General features: G+C 45.2%; 2 protein-coding genes across 2 annotated transcripts; one reads left to right on the plus strand and one right to left on the minus strand.

Annotated features, from left to right (window-relative positions):
• The first annotated feature begins 52 nt into the window (after positions 1-52).
• On the plus strand, positions 53-12677 carry LOC111978554 (prolyl 4-hydroxylase subunit alpha-1). The gene is made up of 15 exons (XM_024008668.2): positions 53-211; positions 1956-2062; positions 2293-2389; positions 3581-3732; positions 4253-4390; positions 4906-5154; positions 5433-5644; positions 6197-6373; positions 6975-7045; positions 9265-9364; positions 9918-9971; positions 10169-10234; positions 10437-10505; positions 10626-10722; positions 10893-12677. The coding sequence occupies exons 1-15, from the start codon at positions 195-197 to the stop codon at positions 10961-10963; spliced, it is 1677 nt and encodes a 558-aa protein (XP_023864436.1). The 5' UTR covers positions 53-194; the 3' UTR covers positions 10964-12677.
• A 105-nt stretch (positions 12678-12782) lies between these two features.
• Positions 12783-18316, minus strand: LOC111978556 (arginase-1). Its single transcript, XM_024008670.3, has 8 exons — positions 17360-18316; positions 17128-17200; positions 14660-14834; positions 14371-14530; positions 13680-13774; positions 13473-13577; positions 13200-13336; positions 12783-13112 (listed from the first exon to the last, which is right to left on the minus strand). Exons 1-8 carry the CDS (start codon positions 17465-17467, stop codon positions 12949-12951), a joined length of 1017 nt encoding a protein of 338 aa, XP_023864438.1. The 5' UTR covers positions 17468-18316; the 3' UTR covers positions 12783-12948.
• Positions 18317-22414: the final 4098 nt, after the last annotated feature.

The raw sequence follows: 22414 nt of genomic DNA on the forward strand, positions 1-22414 counted from the left end.
TACTGTATTTCACTCACTGTTTAAATCCAACCGCCAGGTGGCGACATTCCCCATCCTGTATAATGGCAATAAAGAGAAAATGGAAACCGGTACATAAACCTACCAGTTAACCGCAGCCCAGTTCAAAATACCGAGGATTTTGAGAAAACAGCGGTGGCATTCGACGTGGGGATTTGAACCCTCTTCCGAAAGAAATGCTGAGCGGAATAAGGTACCGAAATATGTAATTGATGTTCTAAATTACTGCATGATATTGCTCACTGAAGTATTAGAGGAACGTTACAGTCACTATGACCATTCGTTTTGGTCTGCTGCATCCCTCTCTGAAATAACACCTTGATGTTACCGCTGATTTACATTGTAAAATTGCCAGTCACATCGTTGTTGCAAATTGAACAATACATTTGAGTTATTTTAATTTTATCGCAGCTGATATTTGGCCTGCTGTAGTAGGAACAAAATGTGTTAAGGTATAAAAAAAAGTTTTGTGTCGCAGCTGGAGTAAAATTTTGCTATGCGCAGAGTTTATTATTTTTTAATCTCCTTAGTATTTATTTACTTGCTACGTGTGACAGTAACATGCATGTTGCTGGAAACAATTGGTAGGAACATTGTTGCACATCCTCCGCTGACAAAGATTTCTTCACATATTGCAACGCTGAGAATGTTGGCATTTCAAGAGTAGATAGTTGCCTAATTAGAATGTACAGAAACATATCTGCAAGCCCATAAAAAATGTGTTAAAACATTAATTTGCAGTCAACTCTAGTTTTTGGCAGTATGGTTTACTCCAAGGCTAGGAAATCTATTTTGATGGTGCTTCCAAAAATCCCTGCGATGGGGGGAGGGGCATGTACGTGGCAGTCTTGTCTCCCTGAATTATACTCCCTGGTTTGAACCTCTCCACAATTGTAGGGTCCTTGCTGTCTGGGAGCCTTGGGACGTCCATACACTCCATTGAATTTAAAATGTATTATATAACATTTACACTTTATTTTAGTGAACAGTAATAGCAGGCACAGATGCATCACCTCTGCATCTCCTCACCAGTTTTCTTAATCTAATAGCTCTTTGTAGTCGTGTTGGGTCACATCTCACACATTCCTGACCTTTTGATGAAAGACCTACTTTCCATTTACCTAGATAGGGTTGGGTGATAGGTCATCTGCCCTGGGCCTCTGTTCACCTGTTGCACATCTGTTTCAAGGGTACCTACCTATCCAAAATCAAATCCAGACCATCATAAAAGGAAATGAAGCTCATTGGCCTATTTATTTACAGCACCTACTGCCAGCCGTTTGTGTACTCTCCCAGGTATTTGATTGCTCGTTGTAAATAGCAGCCCAAAAGGGAAATCAAGCCTTTCCCTTCTACCTCGGCCCCCGCCCCCTCTGCCCCTTGCTCTCCTTGGGATGCAGCTGCTGCTCTCACTGTCCAACTTGTACTCTGTCATCCTAAAGCCTCAAATGCCCTCTGGTCAAATGGAGTACTGACCTCTTAGCTAGACATATAGTTAAAACATGTTTTTTATAGACAGTCATTTAAAATCCCCGCTTTGAGTCTATGAAGTGTTGTTTTTTAGCAGCGTGGCTGACACAGTAGTAGTTGTGTAAAGAACAAAGGCCTTGTGAGAGCAGTGAAAAGGGCCATGCAGGGTGCCGGCAGTGGCTGTATATTCACTTGGTGCGTGCAGACTCGGTGGGTTCTGAAGGCAAGTCTGGCAAAGCTGTATCCCCTGTGTGGGCAACACATTTTCACAAGCTTCTGCTCAGCCACTTAGCATGCCGAGACTCGCAGAAGTATTTTGATTGCAGCTGTTAGTTTCATAAAAATATGTCTTTCAGAAGTTTCCTGTCATGAGATCATCAGTGGATAGTGTGTCCAAGTGCCCGAACATCTCACAGGTATTAATATGATATGTAACGGACGAGCAACTCATCTACCTCGTTTTACAGACCCCTGTGCGGCAGTGCAAAGATGGAGTTGAGGGGAGTCTGTTGTGTGTTGTTGACCTGTCTATTCTACACGTCCTCCGCTGACAAAGATTTCTTCACTTCCATTGGTAGGTTAAATGTCCTCTCGTTTCATGAACATCTCTCCATTGATCCCTTTATTCAGTAGTTTCATCGCTTCCAGCCTGTCTTGGTCACAAACATTGGCTTGAACGGCATTGCTCCCTATGAAAGACGTTGTTTATCACCGACGTGAACATTACAAACATGTCTACAATGTTGAACGCRTAGAAGAACGAGTACAACTTCTGAMCCCTATGTGTTTCACTGTGTTCCCTAGGTCAGATGACCGATCTGCTGTACACAGAGAAGGACCTGGTCACCTCTCTGAAGGATTACATCAGAGCTGAGGAGGACAAACTAGAGCAGGTCAAAAAGTGAGAGGAGAGCCCCGATGCACAGGCAGTCTCTTTATATCTCCATCTGTCTCCCACAGTCACAGGCAGTCTCTTTATATATCTCCATCTGTCTCCCACAGTCACAGGCAGTCTCTTTATATCTCCATCTGTCTCCCCAGTCACAGGCAGTCTCTTTATATCTCCATCTGTCTCCCACAGTCACAGGCAGTCTCTTTATATCTCCATCTGCTCTCCCACAGTCACAGGCAGTCTCTTTATATCTCCATCTGTCTCCCACAGTCACAGGCAGTCTCTTTATATTCTCCATCTGTCTCCCACAGTCACAGGCAGTCTCTTTATATTCTCCATCTGTCTCCCACAGTCACAGGCAGTCTCTTTTATTCTCCATCTGTCTCCACAGTCACAGGCAGTCTCTTTATATCTCCATCTGTCTCCACAGTCACAGGCAGTCCTCGTTATATATCAATTCAATCCATCTGTCTCCCACAGTCACAGGCTCTGGCAGGTTATAAATTGAGAGCCCCAATACCCAGATAGCTACTCTCTCGCTCTTGGTTACGTTGCTCTCTCCCACAAGGCACCATGCTATAAAGACTGTCAAAGAGAGGAATGTACGTCACAGGAGGTTGGTGGCACCTTAATTGGGGAGGATGGGCTCGTGGTAATGGCTGGAGCGGAATCAGTGGACTGGTATCAAGTACATCAATCGCATGGTTTCCAGGTGTTTGATGCCGTTCCATTTGCGCCGTCCCGGCCATTACGCTGAGTTATCCTCCCCTCACCAGCCTCCGGTGGTGTACATATCCTGCTTCACGACACTACCTGTATCTGTAACATGTCTTTAGAGGGTGTCATATTGCCATGTCTCTAGCTTACAATGGGCCTGGCTAACCAGAGACCTAGTTTTCTCTGGCTATGAAGATGACACAATAAACCAACAGGGTGTGTCACGTGCAGGACATGATGTAACTGTTCTCTTTTTTTGCCTTTTCAAAGCTGCTGATGGATGTGTGTGTGGGAGTTTATACATGAGTTCGTATATGAAGTTGCATGTCATATGAAAAGGATTCACTGTTTGCTTCTGAGTCACTTGTTTTTCTTTCTTTATTAGTCACGTGCACAGGGTACAGTGAAATTGGTAAGTTCCAACAGTGCAGGTCAAGAGGAGTAGCCTATATTGAATGCCTTTTCCCTCCATGGTGTGTCCAGGTGGGCTGAGAAGCTGGATGTGTTGTCGGCCACAGCCACTCAGGACCCAGAAGGCTTCCTGGGCCACCCGGTCAACGCCTTCAAGCTGATGAAGAGGCTCAACACAGAGTGGGGAGAGCTGGAGAGCCTGGTCCTCAAGGACATGTCTGATGGTCAGGGTTACTCATACGCCTCTCTTCTAATGACTGTAAATGCTATGTTACCACATAAAGATTCAATTATTGCTAAGTGCTAATTGACAACTTAATAAAATTTAAAAAACAATATAATCAGTCATATAATCGGGCATTTTTAGCAATCACTGAAGTGATGGAACAGGGTCTGTTTCTACAGAGATKAATGAAATAACTGAAGTGCATATAGATGACGGCCTCCATGCACTTACCACATTCCTCGTTTTGCTAAGTTCACCGTATTGTACGTTGCTCTCCAATATTTATTGTTTTGTATGCATGTTCATTAGCAGAGTACACACACAGTCCCAATTTCAGCTTCAGAGTAGATTGTGCTGATTTATTGGCACATTGAACCATGTAGTTTAACAACTCAGCGGATAGTGCTAAAACAATGACGTCATGCCATTGTTCTCCAAGCGTCTTTTAGCATCTATACCACCCTGTGTGAAGATGGTAGAATTGATGTTCCTAACCGTCTTTCCTTCCCATACTCCAGGGTTCATCTCTAACCTGACCATCCAGAGACAGTACTTCCCCAATGATGACGACCAGACGGGGGCAGCCAAGGCCCTGATGAGGCTTCAGGACACCTACCGGCTGGACACACACACCATCTCCTCAGGGGAGCTTCCTGGTGAGTGGGGCTGGGAGGTAGAGGCTTAGGGCATCTACTGGCTAGACACGCTCACCATCTCCATGGGGGAACTGCCTAGTGAGGGGCAGGCAGGGAGAGGCTGGCTAGGGGCTTAGGGCATCTACTGGCTAGACACGCTCACCATCTCCATGGGGGAACTGCCTAGTGAGGGGCAGGCAGGGAGAGGCTGGCTAGGGGCTTAGGGCATGCGGTGGGAGCTTCATACCAAGAGTGGATTAGCAGCGGACGTGTTGCCGGCAGAGGTTATGTTAGAGCTTCAGTGATGGCTGCTCCTACTGTTGCAGGGGGAAATTGTGCACCGTGCTCACCACATGCAGTGGAACACCCCAGTTAGTCCACATGGATGCTTGAAATTTACATTTACATTTAAGTCATTTAGCAGACGCTCTTATCCAGAGCGACTTACAAGAGATGCCATATAAGTGAACTGCATGCAAATGCTGCTGAGATGGAGATGTGTGTGTCACTCTGCACATGTTAACATCTACACACAGGAACCAATAAGGATGTCGCTATGAGCCCTATGACAGTGGAGGACTGCTTTGAGCTGGGGAAGATCGCCTACTCTGATGCCGACTACTACCACACAGAGCTGTGGATGGAGCAGGCCCTGAAACAGCTGGATGGGGGAGAGGAGTCCAGCGTGGACATGGTAACCATCCTAGACTACCTCAGCTACTCCATCTACCAGCAGGGGGAGCTAGAGAGAGCCTTGGACTACACCAAGAGACTACTCAAATTGGGTGAGTGGAGACTGCTGTAGTACTTGTACATTATGTAATGCCAAGGGCCTGTTTGAATACTTTTGAAATTGATACTTTGTGTCTGAATCTATAACTGAAAACGGGGTTACCTCCCTATGGCTTTCACCAGTCCAACCTAGTCAGATTACTGAAATACATTTTTAAGGACTGTCACCCAAGTATGTGTATGATATTTGTTTTTCATGTCTTGATTGTACTGCGCAGGACTCATCATTGTACTCATCTTCTGTCCTAACCGAGTCTGTTGTGTTTCTCAGACTCTGCCCACCAGCGAGCCAACGGAAACCTGAAGTACTTTGAGTACCAGCTGGCCAAGCAGAACAAGGTGGAGGCGGAGGAGGGCCAGAAGGAGAAGGAGAAGAGAGAGCGGGAGAAGAGAGAGGCATCTGACAAGAAGGGCAGACCTGCAGACTACCTGCCTGAGAGGAGGAAATATGAACAGCTGTGTCGCGGCGAAGGCATCAAGATGGTGAGAGCCACTAACTGTACCACAGGAGGTTGGTGGCACCTTAATTGGGGAGGACCGGCTCGTGGTAATGGCTGGAGCGGAATTAGTGGAATGGTGTCAAATACATCAAACGCTTGGTTTCCATGTGTTTGATGCCATTCCATTTGATTTTTTCCAGCTATTTATTATGAGCCGTCTTCTGCTCAGCAGCCTCCACTGAACTGTACTAACCAGTGGCTTGTGGCACTTTAAATCGGAGGACAGACTCGTAGTAATGGCTGGAATGGAATAGATGGAAAGGTATCAAACACATGGTTTCCATTTTTTGGATCCCATTCAATCCTTTCCAGCCATTACTATGAACTGTCCTCCCCTCACCAGCCTCCACTGGCTAACACACACACTCTGCATGCACAGCTTCTAATGGCTATGTATTTTAACTCCTAGTCCCCTTGAAAGGCTTTATTTGAATACATTTATACACTGCAAATTGACCTCCACTAAGCGTGTGGGGGGAGCTCGGGTGGCCCAATGGATCATGTATGATCTGTATCCCTCTCTTCCATCTGTCAGACCCCGCGTCGCCAGAGTCGTATGTTCTGTCGTTACTCTGACAACAACCGCCACCCCCTGTACGTGCTGGGTCCCGTCAAGCAGGAGGACGAGTGGGACCGCCCACGCATCATCCGTTACCACGACATCCTCTCCAACAGCGAGATCGAGAAGGTCAAAGAGCTTGCCAAACCCAGGGTGAGTTCAAAGTTCAACCTCCGGGGGAAGACTGGGTCTGGCGTGTGGTTTTCCAGAATTATAATAAGGATAATTTTGGGGGGGAAATGATGCAACCTTAGGTGTGGTAGATGTTAGAATGTGTCTAAGATGCATGCTGYCGTAAGAAGACTGGGGATGCCCACCCTGCACGAGGACCTGACTGTGTTCCCGTGTGTGTGTTTATTTGTTACACACTGGCTGGATAAGAGCAACATCCCATTTGTTTGGTACATAGAGTAGTATTTGATAGCACAGTTAGAACTAGAAGTGAGTTGGTGACTCGGCAATGAACATCAACTCGAAAGGTCATAACTGAATCGAGTGGTCATAACTAAGTCATAGCTTCATATCAACACAGAACTCAGACTTTTGCATGAATCGTGTATTAATGTAAATTATAAAGATCCCTAACTCAAGCTAGAGTTCAGCTCTTGGAGAGGGTAAGGGGGCCCAGCAGGGACACACAGCACAGACTTAATGTAGCCTCGTAGTGTATGTGGGTCCAGCAGCCAGTCAGTGTGTAACAGGGATTGTCCCTGTAACCCGTGTCCTCTCTGCCGGTTGGCTGTTGGCTCCACAGCTGCGCCGGGCCACCATCTCCAACCCCATTACTGGTGTACTGGAGACCGCCCACTATCGCATCAGCAAGAGGTAAGACCAGCAGGCAGGGATGGGCACAGCGCTGTACCCCTCCGCACCCCGCATCCTCTCCCTCCGCTTGGGCAGGAACCTTGGCAAGAGCACAACAGCTAATCGGGAACTCTGCAATTTAAGCGTAGAGGGATTATAACGGATTTTAAATTGACAGTTTGTATGTTTGGGGAAATATTGCCTGAACAAGTAACATTCCTGTGAGATGGTAGACACTTTGGGTATATTGGAAGCTAGGTTGATTTTGAAGGTATAATTCAGTCCCTCTGGGCCCGCGCTCTTGCCAAGATGTCCCGCCACTGCTTTGATCATAACAAGAGGGAGGAACAGGAGACCAGTACCTGCTTGTTATGATTCCATTAACAGTAGTCGGGGTGCGACTAGGCCAGTTTTATATATTCTACCTTTGGTAGCGTCTCATTTATGTTTTGGCTGTGACCATTACAAGTTGCAAGTCATGTACTGCAATGGTTTTAGACCTGATGGTCCGCATGCCCTGGCCTAGCGTCAGTCTGTCTCTCATACAGTTGCTTGATCATTCAGTGATGTCTCTATCTCTCCGTCTCTCCTCTTCCTCTGTGTCTCTGTCCTCCTCACTGTGATCTGTGACTGTAATGTGAACCATCCGGGATACTAGCTAAGGCGTACCACCGTGCATGACCCCCAAACTGGGAAACTCACTACAGCCCATTAGAGTCTCCAAGAGGTAAGGGGTCAAAGGTGACGGAGAGGGGCCTGCATGAGGCCCTGTCTGCCCTCCTCATCCCTACCTCTCACCCCCTTTTGTGAAACTTTACTTACGGATACACCTACCTTTCCACCTCTCTCCTCCTGCTGCAATGACATCACTTCCTCTCCTCTCCAACCCATCAGATCGACATGACAACACAATCCATGCAGTGGCAAACGGCTGTTTTTCCTACTCTTTTTCTTTGAAAACAGGAGTTTTTCTGTTATCTTGGTGCAGGCTCTAGCGCATCTTACAGAATGATGTTTCAGTGTATGGGTGGAATCTCCTCTTGTAGAAAGGGGTCTGCCTGCCTATTTGTTCCCTTCAAGCCTGATTAATGTGGTGTGGTTATAGAGCGCCCCCTTGTGGAAATAGATTAACTGCAGTTGACCTGCTCAATGTGTTTATGAATTATCTTAGGGGCATTTAGTTATCAGGGTTCTCGGTTAGGCTCTAGATTTTTCTTCTTGTTAGATGAATGGTTTAATGAAGCACTCCGATACAGAAAACGTTTTTGTAACCATGCAGCTGAGAGTATTTATATCTAAGGATGTGAGCCAGCATTCTGCCCGGACTCTAATGACAGTACTTCCAACATAACCCTGTCATCCAGTGAGGACACTCGCACATGTATACTTCAGAATGAATAGATTGAGGCAATTCCTATTCATCTATTCTATTCATCTAACATTCATGTTAAATGAGGGAGTGTAAACAGCGCCTGAGACGTGGGCCTGTCTGACTCAACATGTTTTGAAGTGAGGCTTGGCCCCTACCCAATGAAAGGATGAGATCTTGGTCTCCCCAGTCAACTCTGCTCCCTGCTGGACACTTACCAGCATCTTCTGTTACTCCATAGCGTTTCAATCTATATTTATACATTTCAAACAGCAAGGTCTGTAACAGAGGGACAGAAGGGACTGGGGTCTGTTTGTTTAAATGAATAGCCCAAACTCATAAATGGTCACTTCCTCATAAATGCCCCCAACTTCCTTGGTGAGAAACGGTTAGTTTTTAATGTTTTTGCCCTGAGACTGGATAAATATGTTCTCTTTCACCTGTTTCAACAAGCCTGTTTCCTTCTCCTACAGACGTAGAATCTTAATTTGAGCCAGTTTGCTACAGCAAGAAAACAGTTCTGCAGCAACAGGAAATGTGAATTATGTGGATCATAATTGTAGGGGTCGATGCATTTTTCGTAAGGGAAAATCAAGTCTTCCGAAGCATTTTTAAACCTCAAATGCACTACACGTTTTACATTTCCTGTATTGCAGGAAAGCTCTCCTGCAACAGGGTGATCAAATTAAGATCCTACATCTGTATACCCCTTCTAACCTACAGTACTACCACATGCTGTCCATGCTGCTATCTTAACTGTTAACTGTGGACACACTAATCTAGAATAACATTTTACAGCTGCCTGACTGCAATTTTGATGCTAAATAAAGATGTATTTTACTACTCTGAAACTCTCCGTCTCTCATCACAGTGCATGGCTAACCGCCTACGAAGATCCAGTAGTGGACAAGATAAACCAGCGCATTGAGGATATCACCGGCTTGAATGTCAAGACTGCAGAGGAGCTACAGGTAACACAACCGAACATCAGGGTGGCTGAGGGACTTTAGTAGGACTGGAGCACTGGCAGGAGGGGATACCCTGGCAGTACATCTGTGTAGTTTAGCAACCAATGATGTGAATATACATTGGCGGGTAGGAGGAGCGTAGGGCCAGTAACCGAAAGGTTGCTGGATCGAATCCCCAAGCGGACGAGGTAAAAATCTGTCGTCCTACCCCTGAACAAGGCAGTTAACCCACTGTTCGCCGGGCGCTGAAGACGTGGATGTCGATTATGGCAGCCCCCTGCACCTCTCTGATTCAGATCGGTTGGGTTAAATGTGGAAGACACATTTCAGTTGAATGCATTCAATCGTACAACTGACTAAGTATCCCCCTTTCCCTTTTATACAGTATGCCTATTATAGCAACTGTATAAAAACTCAGTGCAAGCAATGAATGCAAAAGGAATCAATTTTACTGCTGTTTTCTACTTAGGAAGAGCCTACCAAAGTACTAGACGAGTGTCTCTAATGACAACACAGCATCTGTCACTGAGTTTGTCCTCTGTTCATCTCTCCTCAGGTGGCAAATTACGGCGTGGGCGGGCAATACGAGCCCCACTTTGACTTTGGACGGGTAAACAAGGCTTCTCTTTCTATTCTGGTCAGGGAACTATGACCTTTATGCTGTATGACTGAGAGCCAGTGGGTGACTGTTGATGGCTGGCACACGTGCATCAACTGTTGCTAGTGGGTTCATATGTGGATGGCAGTTTTTCCTTGACTTCACTGTTAGTGTTATTGAACCTTTGTGTATGTTCCATGTCTTTGTAGAAAGATGAACCGGATGCATTTAAGGAGCTGGGCACCGGRAACCGTATCGCCACCTGGCTCATTTACGTTAGTATTAAGCAATTCACTATTTCAGCTCTAGTTCATAGATGTGGATACAATTTTGGGTCTTCCATTTTACYCATGTGTAAATCTAATTTCAAAGGTTCCATTTAAAAAGAAATGGGTTTCGATTAGGTTGGAAAAAAATAAAAAGCTCTCGTATTAAAGTGGTATGATGCGATGGCTTGACGAGGCTCTCTTGTTGCAGATGAGTGACGTGCCTTCAGGGGGAGCCACTGTCTTTACTGATGTGGGAGCTGCAGTGTGGCCCAAAAAGGTGAAACACACAGCTGTGGTGTTCACTTTGAATAATTGTCCTGTTAAGTGCGTGATGGGGTTTATTTATTTGTCATGTTGATGCTAAATAAAGAGCTTTGTGTATGTGTAAACTTTTCAGGGAAGTGCAGTGTTCTGGTATAACCTGTTTGCCAGTGGAGAGGGTGACTACAGCACGCGGCACGCGGCCTGCCCAGTCCTAGTGGGCAACAAGTGGGGTGAGCCGACCTGTCTCTCATTACATCCTATTTCCTACACCCTGAGAACTTCAGGTCTGCCCCGAGGGCAGTGATACGGTTGTGTCAGGTCCGCTAACGGTTTGCTGCAGCAGTTAAGTGGGTACTTGTTGGTCATGTCCTCCTGACTTAGTTTCCTCTTCCTTCTCCAGTGTCTAACAAGTGGATGCACGAGCGAGGCCAGGAGTTCAGAAGACGTTGCACTCTGAACGAGTCAGAATGATCAAACGGAATACGCTTTTCTCCTCTCATCCCTCTTCCTGGACCCTCCTGACTCTTGGCTCTGTGGGCTGTGAAGTGCCCTCTGACCTCTCGTCCTGCTCTCCAAAACTCAGTGTTCACTGAGGCTCTGGCTGCTCATGTGATGTCACATTTGTTTGTAGTTGAAGTGTGTGTGAGTGGTTCACCAGTGGGTCCGAAGCGCTTCGCTCCCAGTCTGTGCCTTCCGTCATGGGTTTTGCACACTCCGACTGCACAGCTGTCTTAACCTGAGGAACTTTTTTTTATTTCATTCTCACCCTTAACAGGGACTTTGATACAAGATACTAAGTTAATTAGAGCAAGCAACACAGCTGCTTCTCCCTTTCAACTTCCTACACATTACATGTTTTGGTGTGCACTACTCTTTTCCTCTACCTGAAACACTCCTTTTAACCATCACTCCAATCCCTTCCTCCACTCCTTTTAACCATCACTCCAATCCCTTCCTCCACTCCTTTTAACCATCACTCCAATCCCTTCCTCCACTCCTTTTAACCATCACTCCAATCCCTTCCTCCCCCACTGCTTCCCAGCACACAGATGACCGAGACCAGTTATAAATGCACTGTCACTGTCCCCCTCATCAACAGGTCAGAATCAGATGACCCCACATATCAGACCTTCAACTTCAATGGGGGGACAACCCAATGATCCTGTAATCAGGGGTTGATGTTGGCCAGAGCCACAAAAATGGATGTTCTAACAGGTGTCGGGTTGGACTGGGGCTAGATAGAGGGCTCATGGGAAGGATGGAGGTTTATTGGTTGGTTGCACTATGACAATCAGGGTTAGTTATTAGGATGATACTATATGCAGGCCAGGCTTCTAAATTATGACCGTTGTAGTTGTTTATGCGTCTTAAAATGTGGCAGTACTACCTGAGGTATTCGATARGAAAGCATCAATGTGAGGGCAAAGACTTGTTCTAATGTTACCATCAAAAAACATTAACATGCTTAGAGTTTTACACAGTACAGTATGCACAGGGTCTGGGCTATTATCACACTTGGGGCAGGTCTCAGAACAGTGACTATCTAATACAGTGTTTGATCCCTATTGCGGAAGGCAATGTTTGCATTCATGGTAAATGCTGCATATATCTACAATGCCATGTCTGGCACGGGGCAATAGCCCTGAGGTCATTCACTCCAGGGCAAACATTACTGCTGCACAGATAAACACTGACATTCAAAGCCACTGTGTCTGAGTCCCTCTGTTCCTCCCGTCTCTCCAACTCCTCTTTCTGCCTTGGTGAAATACAGCAGTCTGTAAGTGCTGACTCATCCGTTTTGTTACAGAAGCAAAGCTCCTACCTGATCATTCATTGGTCTGATAATCAAAGGATTTWATCTCTGAATGAAAGATGGTGCTAAGAATCAATAGGATTATTAATCCCATGCATCACTCCACAGTTTAAGCCTATGCTGACCCTGGGAAATCTGTTAGAGAATGTGGCTATATACACTCCAAAGCAGAAGAGGCTGGTGGGAGGCGATAGGATGGCTCATTACGATGTCTGGAATGGAAACAACGTGAGCCTATCCTCCCACCAGCCTCCTCTGCTYCAAGGTGCRGTCCTTATTTTATTTGAAATGTAATAATGGGATGTGTGGCCAGATATTGTACATGTGAGATTTAATGTTTTCTAAATAAATAAGTGTTCACTGAAGACTACAGTGTGAGCGAGTCAGTGTGACATTTGTCYAGACCAGACTCAATTGACTGGAACTGCAGAAGTATTCCTATATTACAATATTCATACCAACCAAACCCTGAAGCAGTTCTGGGGGAAAAAATATGGTATCTATTTTAATCTCTTCATGATTTGATACAAAAGGCAATTTGTTAACTAGATTACAGAAAAAGAGTAGATGATTTTGAAGTGCAGAAAGGTGGTGCTGGCCACAGCCCTTCACTGTAATAGAAGGCTCTGTGGTAGTTGGCAGCTCAAGGCAGGGGCATCTTGTAGTCTGCAGGGTGGTTTCCCTCCCGGAGCTTTCCGAAGCAGCCACGTATCAGATCTACTGCAGTGTTGACCGTGGAGCTGATCTCATCCTCTGTCTTGCCTCTCTTTGGGTTCACCTCCACCATGTCCACTGCAGACAGCATCCCTGTGGAGACGAAACACAGCTCAACACACACTTGACTGACCACAGACACATTGGAGCAGCCTCTACTGTGTGTGAGAGCCCTCTCACCTGTCTGACAGATGTGCTCTGTGATGTAGATTCCCTCTCTGTAGGTCAGCCCTCCCACTACTGGGGTTCCTGTGGCYGGGGAGATGGATGGGTCCAGGGCATCGATGTCATAGCTCAGATGGATGGGCTTCTTCACCCTGTTAAATCAATTCATTCAAATCAGTGTTTTGCCAGCAGAACACGTCAATGCCCAATATTCACATTGATTTATCAGTGTCTGATGTAGTCTACCATTAATAGCAAGAAATTAAAACAAAATTGTTGCGGTTATACTTTGAGAAGATGTAGTCACACGTCTCCTCCATCACTTTGGATATTCCAAGGCGATCCACCTCGGTCATGGAGTAACCTTTGATACCCAGCAACATCAGGATATGGCTATAAATGGAAGAGTTTGTTTTAATTCTTCAGTAAACAAATGGATGTAGTGCAAGCTTATATAATACGATGTATGAGTCAGAATGACAGGCAAAAACATACTGCTCTTCTGGGTCCACGTCTCTCAAGCCAATGTAGACTATGTCTTTGGCTGATACACATGGCTTTATCCAGGAGAAGTTGGGCAGAACTGGAATCTAATCAAAGAAAAGGAGACAAGTCCGCATCTAGAACTGTAGCTCACACCCATGTAGAATTTTGGGGCAGGCAGGTAGCCTCGTGGTTAGAGCGTTGGGCCAGTAACCGAAAAGGTTGCTGGATCGAATCCCCGAGCTGACAAGGTAGAAATGTGTCGTTCTGCCTCTGAACAAGGCAGTTAACCCACCTGTTCCCCGTTAGGCCGTCATTGTAAATAAGAATTTGTTCTTAACTGACTTGCCTAGTTAAATAAAAGGTTAAATTAAATATATACTGTCACCACCTAAAATGTAAACATAACTGATATGACTATTCTCTATCAACATTTTTCCTTTTAAAATCAATTCCGAAAAAATGTATGATGACCAAGGACGTGCACAGGAAGAGGAAGTCTTACAGTAAACCCTCAAAACTAACTGACATTGCACAACTGTGTAAATACTGGTATTGCGAATACCAAGGTGTGGCTGATCTAACATTTTCAACTCTGTTGCAGGGCAAAACAACCACATTTTGTATGGTACAGTATTTTAAATATTAAAACTTGGGGATGCCTTTGGGGGGAATAGGAGAGAGAGAAGGATAGAGAGATCACCTTGGRATGCAGCTCATGGATGAGGTAGGACATGGGCTGTCCGTGGATATTGCCTGTAGGGGAGGTCAGGGGTGTGTTGATGTCTGCATGGGCGTCCACCCATACCACACTGAGGTCCTTCTTAGCTGCTGCATGCCCCTGGATCGAGCCTATCGCCAAACTGGACACAATCATGAGTGAATTCCATATCATATAGTCAGGAAAAACACCCTGCCCACAATCCTGCGAATTTTGGCTGGTTGTTGACACTGGGCTCTTGCTCTAATATGAGTGGATATGACACACACACCTGTGGTCTCCTCCCAGCATCACACAGGTGTGTCCGTCATTCTTCACGGCGTGGACGGCAGCAGACAGACGTTGGTTGGCGCTGCCCACCGCTCTGGGTCTCTTCACATTGCCTATGGGCTCATCGTTGGCCACCTCCTCAAACGTCACGTTGCCATAGTCTTTGACTGCACAGCCTGCGGAGGATGAGATTGGGCAACACAACAGTCACCGAAGGAAATGTATTAGTCAATGCACTTACAGTAATCTGGTGTCAAAATTAATCAAGGAAGAAGCTCTCAATGCATCACTTTGAAAAGAAAAGCCACACACTCTCATTAATAAGGTATCAATGGATCACCATAGTAATTACAATGTACCATCCATGTACATCAGGGGTATCAAACTCATTCCATGGAGGGCCTAGCGTCTGCCGGTTTGGTTTTTCCTTACAACTAAGACCTAGGCAACCAGATGAGGGGAGGTCCTTACTAATTTAGTGACCTTAATTCATCAACTAAGTATAAGAGAGGAGCGAAACACCCGCAGCCACTCGGCCCTCAGTGGAATGAGTTTGACATGTGATGTACATGTTATAACCTAGTCCCCTCAAACTCAACTCTGGACCTTGAAGCCAGTTCCACTGTATTGTCATTGTTCCCCTCTAATCAGGGACTGATTTAGACCTGGAACACCAGGAGTGTGCAATTAATTAGCAGGTAGAAGAGAAAACCAGCAGGCTCCGGACCTCGTCGGGCAGGCCTGTGCAATTCCAGTCCCCGGGGGCCTGCTTGGTGTCACACTTTCCCCCCAACTCATGCAAACACAGCTGATTTAAAATAATTGCATTCTAAACTGAAGATCATGATTAGTTGATTATTGGAGTCAGGTGTGTTAGCTGGGACTGGGGCACAAGTGTGACACCAATCAGGSCCCCGAGGACTGGAGTTGCCCAGGTCTGTCAGAGTTGAATACCCCTGACCTAGTCCTTGCCTCTAAGCTTATTTGCAATGTAAAACAACTCCTCCATTTTGCCTAGATGCAAAATGTTGAATCCTCCCCATTTTGCCAATGCAAATGAGCTCTCTCGAAGTTTAAATAAATTACTTATTTTACTGTGTTTGTTACTATGTTAGTGATTGAGATGTCTGTCTGCTATTCTCTCTATAGAGCACACAGACAGGCTAAGCATTGACAGAGCACTTGTTCCCCCAAAGTGCCCTCAACTGTTGCTGGTGGGTGAGTGAGTGAGCACACTTTCACTGGCATGCATACTGTGTGCAGGAGGCTACCATTGTCATAACCCAAACACACAGACACACATGGAAGGGGGAGTTATGCAAGGTCAGGAGAGCTAGGCCTATCAGATCCCTTGTGCTGTGTGCCATGAATAAAACAGAGAGGGTGCCTAGGATGTCTCTGATCTCACGTGATCACACACATGGGCAGAAGCTGACACGGGGACACAGACAGACAGATCTTGCTCACGTGTTAATCCATTTGGATCACACAGATCCCTCAGTCCCTCTCCTGCCTTCCCAGGAAGACTTCTTATGACTAAACACTTCAGAGGACAGGTCAGTCTCACTGGTAGTCTTTCCAAAGGACATCACTCCTGTCGGTGATACGCTGGTCATGATCTCAAGTTTAAGTTCAGGTGTATTTTTCCCCAAAAGGATTCTCTTTGTACCCTAGCCTATGTTTTGTCACTCATTCATATGGTTCAGAACTGCCCTGGAATTTAAGCAAAGGAGGCTTGTGTGAGGAGCTATAGGAGGATGAGCTCATTGTAATGGCTGGAATGGAATTTATGGATCTGTATCAAATACGTCAAACATATGGAAAACACATCAAACATATGGAAACCCCCACATTGACTCGATACAGGTACCCCTGTATATAGCCTCGTTATTGTTATTTAATTGTGTTACTTTAACAAAAAACKTGTTTATTTTGTCAATATTTTCTTTACTCTTATTTTTCTTAACTTAATTACTGGTTAAAGACTTGTAAGTAAGCATTTCACAGTAAGTCGCACATGTGACATTTTTTATTGATTTGATTTGTTTGACGCATTTGCTCCATTCCAGCCATTACAATGAGCCCGTCCTCCTATAGTTCCTCCCACCAGCCTCCTCTGAATTGAATGTGGCCATGGAAAGTAAATCATGCTGTTCGCTTGTGTAAATGCTATTGTCATTTGACACCAGGTTTCAAACTGATCCCCAATATGTTAAATTATTTAATCTCAACACTTCTGCCAAGCCAAGTAAAACAAAATGTTAGATATCTGGAGACTGATCTTAGAGAGATCACTTACTCATTTGATCAAATCAATAGCTTACAGAAAACAGATTGTAAACAGATTCCCTTCACTGTACATTATCTATTTTCACAATTTTATTCAGCGCAAGYGTCTTCATTTCTGCACTGTAGCTACCTACAGCCTATATTACAGAATGAGTGTAAAASGCAATATCAGGACGTCACCTTGCGCTCTGAGCTTTTCCACCAATCCGGCGGAGCGAATGAGGTCTGGTCCTTTCTCCACACCATCCCTCGGCTGCAATAGAGATAGATTAATAGGACTGTGTATTACAGCAACACATAATATAGCACAAATGTATAGTTTATTGTATCTGAACGGTAGTATATTAAGCCTATTCGATAACATATCGAATGGTATACCTATCAATAGCCTATAATAAATTACAGTACACACCTGTCCTTTTGAAAAAGGCGCTCCAATAATTCCAACTGAGTGATGATGACTTCGCTTATAAATTCGGAAGGCGAGTTGCAATCCTCTCGAGCTCTTTATAAGGACCATTATCCTGTGTCGGGACACACTGTACAGGAGCACAGAAGAGCTGCGCAGGAGTTGCTTATACTATCAAATTGTTCACTGAAATCAAAAGGCGCACCACCAGTGTGACGACACACCGGCGTGAGCGTGGTACAGTAGCCTAAACCCAATTGGGAGCCATGTCAGCTGTAACSGTCGGGTCTAGAGGTAAAAGTTTCGGCACCGCCCCAGCATCTTCAAGGGTTAGCGGCTTTGTTCCACTCGGAATTAAAAATTGCATAACCTAATCTTCCGCCTTKTATTTCACACCGGGGATATGGCCGATCTTATTTACAGCAATAGCCATTTGCTTTCCAAACAGTTTTTCAGCGATTGAATTTTTAAATATTGCKATATGCCCGGCTGGATCTCTGCTTTTCACATACAGTCGCAACTCAACAATCAACTCTTTTGGTATTTGTTCGCGCTGCCCAAATTGCGGACCCTTCCGACTGTAGGCTTTGCGATTTAAAACAATCCACACCAGTTGAATTCGRCGCATGTGACAAATAGTATATATATATTTAAAGAAGCTAATGATCCTCTGTGGCCAAATTATGCTTTCTGGTTYAGTGGCCAAGTAAGAACGAATTTMTTTMTTTCTGTATAGACAGGATAAAGCTAATTAGGCTATATAACTTTGGCAATTCAATTTACTTTAGGGAAATCTTAGCTTACCTTATGGACACGCCCCCTATGCTTTTTAATGTGGCATAAACCCAATCAGTCAACGTTTTCATCTGATTGTCAAACAATCGCTTATTAACAAATGCGCTGTTATAGGCTACCCGCGTACGTTCGTCCACTCATTATTTCAGCATCCAAACCCGAAAAGTGCACTCGCCTCGGTCTCGGCCACCCTTTCGCCTCGGTCTCGGCCACCCTTGTTCGCCTTGACAAAATGTAAGTGTTCTCCTCCAACCACAACGCAATTTGGCTTATGGCTTTATACAGTCGGAGTGCACTAGCTGTTATTGGCAGATAGACACCACCCTTAGACTTACCGGAGGCAGCTGTTGTCTTATGGAAAAACCAGCCAACTGTATATTATCCGCATCGTCGTTCAGCCAAGACTCGATGAAACATAAGATATTACAGTTTTTAATGTCCTGTTGGTAGGATAGTCTTGAATGGAGCTCATCCAGTTTATTCTCCAATGATTGATTGTACATTGGCCAATAGGACKGATGAGGCGGGTTACCCACTCGCCGACAAATTCTCACAAGGCACCTGAACCTACATCCCCTATATTGGCATCTGTTCTTCATACCGTTAGGTTATAATTCTCAGTGTAAAAAACTCAGACATTATGAAAGCGTAACCAAGTTTATTCTTCCCAGAGGATCAATACAGCTGCATTAGACAAAAACATTTTTCACATAAGCACTGATATTTAACCGTTCCTCATAGGCTGAATCTCCTCCTACCCATCTGTACAAACATCATTCTTTACTGTTAGGCAGAACACTAGTGATACGGGCCATAAACTTTTATTTCTCCCTTAAGGTGACCTGACCTGATCCCGTGTGGCTCAGTTGGTAGAGCATGGCGCTTGCAACGCCAGGGTTGTGGGTTCATTCCCCACGGGGGGACCAGGATGAATATGTATGAACTTTCCAATTTGTAAGTCGCTCTGGATAAGAGCGTCAGCTAAATGACGTAAATGTAAATGTAAACCTGACCTCAATCTCCCTCCATCACTGATCCATGGCTCTCTCCCCTTATCAATGCCTGCCACATGTAATCGCTTCCCTGCACTCAACACATTGCAAGCTTAATTGCACACTATATACCTTCCTCCTATAACCATTAACTTCTGGTGTAGGCCCTCTAAACCTCAGCACTCCATCAGTGACATGGATAAGTATATTTTCATATTCTCAGAACCCAACAATACGAATGACGGGGATTTGGGCCTGGTCGGGTATCTGGAGTAAATCCTTTACATTCGACTCGTTAAAGAAAACAAATATWTGTCCAGTTCGAGGTGAGTTGTCGCTGTTCTGATATCCAGCAGCTCTTTTCGGGAATAAGAGATGGTGGCAGAAACATTATGTACAAAATAAGTTAAACGTGAAAAAAAAACAAATAGCACAATCGGTTAGGAGCTTTTAAAACGTCCGCCATCTCCTCCAGTGCCATTCTTTCACAAAATGGTGGCCATCGACCAAGAAACCTAACTACCCTAAACACATCAATACGTAGCTTCCATTACCCAACCCTGGTATTAACCACTTTCTTCACCCACCTTGGAGGCACATTAGAGGGAGGTTTGCATTCTGCCAAACCATACATTATGAACAACGCTCCTTTTTAGCTACGCTACAGGCAAAATAAAAAAATGTGCAAGCAAAAGTTTGCTATCAAATTATAGCTATAGATCATAATACAATATGCCCATTTGAAGAGGTTTTCCACATCTGTTGAAGTGGAATGAAACGATGTTGCACAGAAAACAAGGTAGACAAACAGGTCTTAATATGCTAACATTACAAAACAGTACAACAGCAGAGATAGAAAACAGGTTGTGTACAAGTTATGACACAGTCAACCTACCCTACATCAGTTCAGGAAGGGGACAGTCTCTGGCAGGAGGACCATGTAGTACTCCCTCGGATTAGTTAGGCAGCTCCAGCAGCATCAGCAGGGCAGAGAAACGCACCTGACGGGAGAGGGGACAACACRGTCACTGGATGATCACTCCTGGTCCTGGAGAGCTGCAGGTGGGTTTTTGTGCCGACCCAGCACTAACAAACCASCTAATCGTGGTCTTAAAGGTCCAATGCAGATGTTTGTACCTCAATATCAAATAATTTCTGGGTAACATTTAAGTACCATACTGCAATTATTTTAAATAAATAAAAATATTATTAGAAAACTTTTTTTTTTAAAGCTTCTTCGCAAAGAGCAATTACTTAAACAAGAATTTAGCAAGGATTGTCTGGGAGTGGTCTGAGTGGGGAGGGGAAAACTGAAAATTAGCTGTTATTGTCCGAGAGGATTCGAACTCTAGTCTATTAACTAATTTACCGCCTGGTGATGCCACACTGGAAGGCCAAAACTCCACCTACCAAAACAGGACGAAATTATAGGTGGTCTTTTCAAACAGCTCTTACCCTAAAAGGGCATTATCATTTTCACAATTTAACAGTATTATTCCTACCTCAGTGTGGAAATACACTGCCCCAAAAAATAAAGGGAACACTAAAATAACACATCCTAGATCTAAATGAATGAAATATTCTTATTAAATACTTTTTTCTTTACATAGTTGAATGTGCTGACAACAAAATCACACAAAAATTATCAATGGAAATCAAATTTATCAACCCATGGAGGTCTGTATTTGGAGTCACACTCAAAATTAAAGTGGAAAACCACACTACAGGATGATCCAACTTTGATGTAATGTCCTTAAAACAAGTCAAAATGAGGCTCAGTAGTGTGTGTGGCCTCCACGTGCCTGTATGACCTCCCTACAACGCCTGGGCATGCTCCTGATGAGGTGGCGGATGGTCTCCTGAGGGATCTCCTCCCAGACCTGGACTAAAGCATCCGCCAACTCCTGGACAGTCTGTGGTGCAACGTGGCGTTGGTGGATGGAGCGAGACATGATGTCCCAGATGTGCTCAATTGGATTCAGGTCTGGGGAACGGGCGGGCCAGTCCATAGCATCAATGCCTTCCTCTTGCAGGAACTGCTGACACACTCCAGCCACATGAGGTCTAGCATGGTCTTGCATTAGGAGGAACCCAGGGCCAACCGCACCAGCATATGGTCTCACAAGGGGTCTGAGGATCTAATCTCGGTACCTAATGGCAGTCAGGCTACCTCTGGCGAGCACATGGAGGGCTGTGCGGCCCCCCAAAGAAATGCCACCCCACACCATGACTGACCCACCGCCAAACCGGTCATGCTGGAGGATGTTGCAGGCAGCAGAACGTTCTCCACGGCGTCTCCAGACTCTGTCACGTCTGTCACATGTGCGTGTGAACCTGCTTTCATCTGTGAAGAGCACAGGGCGCCAGTGGCGAATTTGCCAATCTTGGTGTTCTCTGGCAAATGCCAAACGTCCTGCACGGTGTTGGGCTGTAAGCACAACCCCCACCTGTGGACGTCGGGCCCTCATACCACCCTCACGGAGTCTGTTTCTGACCGTTTGAGCAGACACATGCACATTTGTGGCCTGCTGGAGGTCATTTTGCAGGGCTCTGGCAGTGCTCCTCCTGCTCCTTCTTGTACAAAGGCGGAGGTAGTGGTCCTGCTGCTGGGTTGTTGCCCTCCTACGGCCTCCTCCACGTCTCCTGATGTACTGGCCTGTCTCCTGGTAGCGCCTCCATGCTCTGGACACTACGCTGACAGACACAGCAAACCTTCTTGCCACAGCTCGCATTGATGTGCCATCCTGGATGAGCTGCACTACCTGAGCCACTTGTGTGGGTTGTAGACTCCGTCTCATGCTACCACTAGAGTGAAAGCACCGCCAGCATTCAAAAGTGACCAAAACATYAGCCAGGAAGCATAGGAACTGAGAAGTGGTCTGTGGTCACCACCTGCAGAACCACTCCTTTATTGGGGGTGTCTTGCTAATTGCCTATAATTTCCACCTTTTGTCTATTCCATTTGCACAACAGCATGTGAAATTTATTGTCAATCAGTGTTGCTTCCTAAGTGGACAGTTTGATTTCACAGAAGTGTGATTGACTTGGAGTTACATTGTGTTGTTTAAGTGTTCCCTTTATTTTTTTGAGCAGTGTATATWTAAAACAGGAAAATTACATTTGACTGCACTGGGCCTTTAATGATTAGTTGAATCAGATGTCTGTTGGCACTAGACTGGGACAAAAAGCCAGAACATCATGCCACTCTTCAAGACCAGACGTGGAGAATTGATGAAGAGAACAAATATCAAAGATATCCAGAATCCAACTT

This window comes from Salvelinus sp. IW2-2015, linkage group LG18 (genome assembly GCF_002910315.2).
Source record: "Salvelinus sp. IW2-2015 linkage group LG18, ASM291031v2, whole genome shotgun sequence".
Lineage (NCBI taxonomy): Eukaryota > Metazoa > Chordata > Actinopteri > Salmoniformes > Salmonidae > Salvelinus > Salvelinus sp. IW2-2015.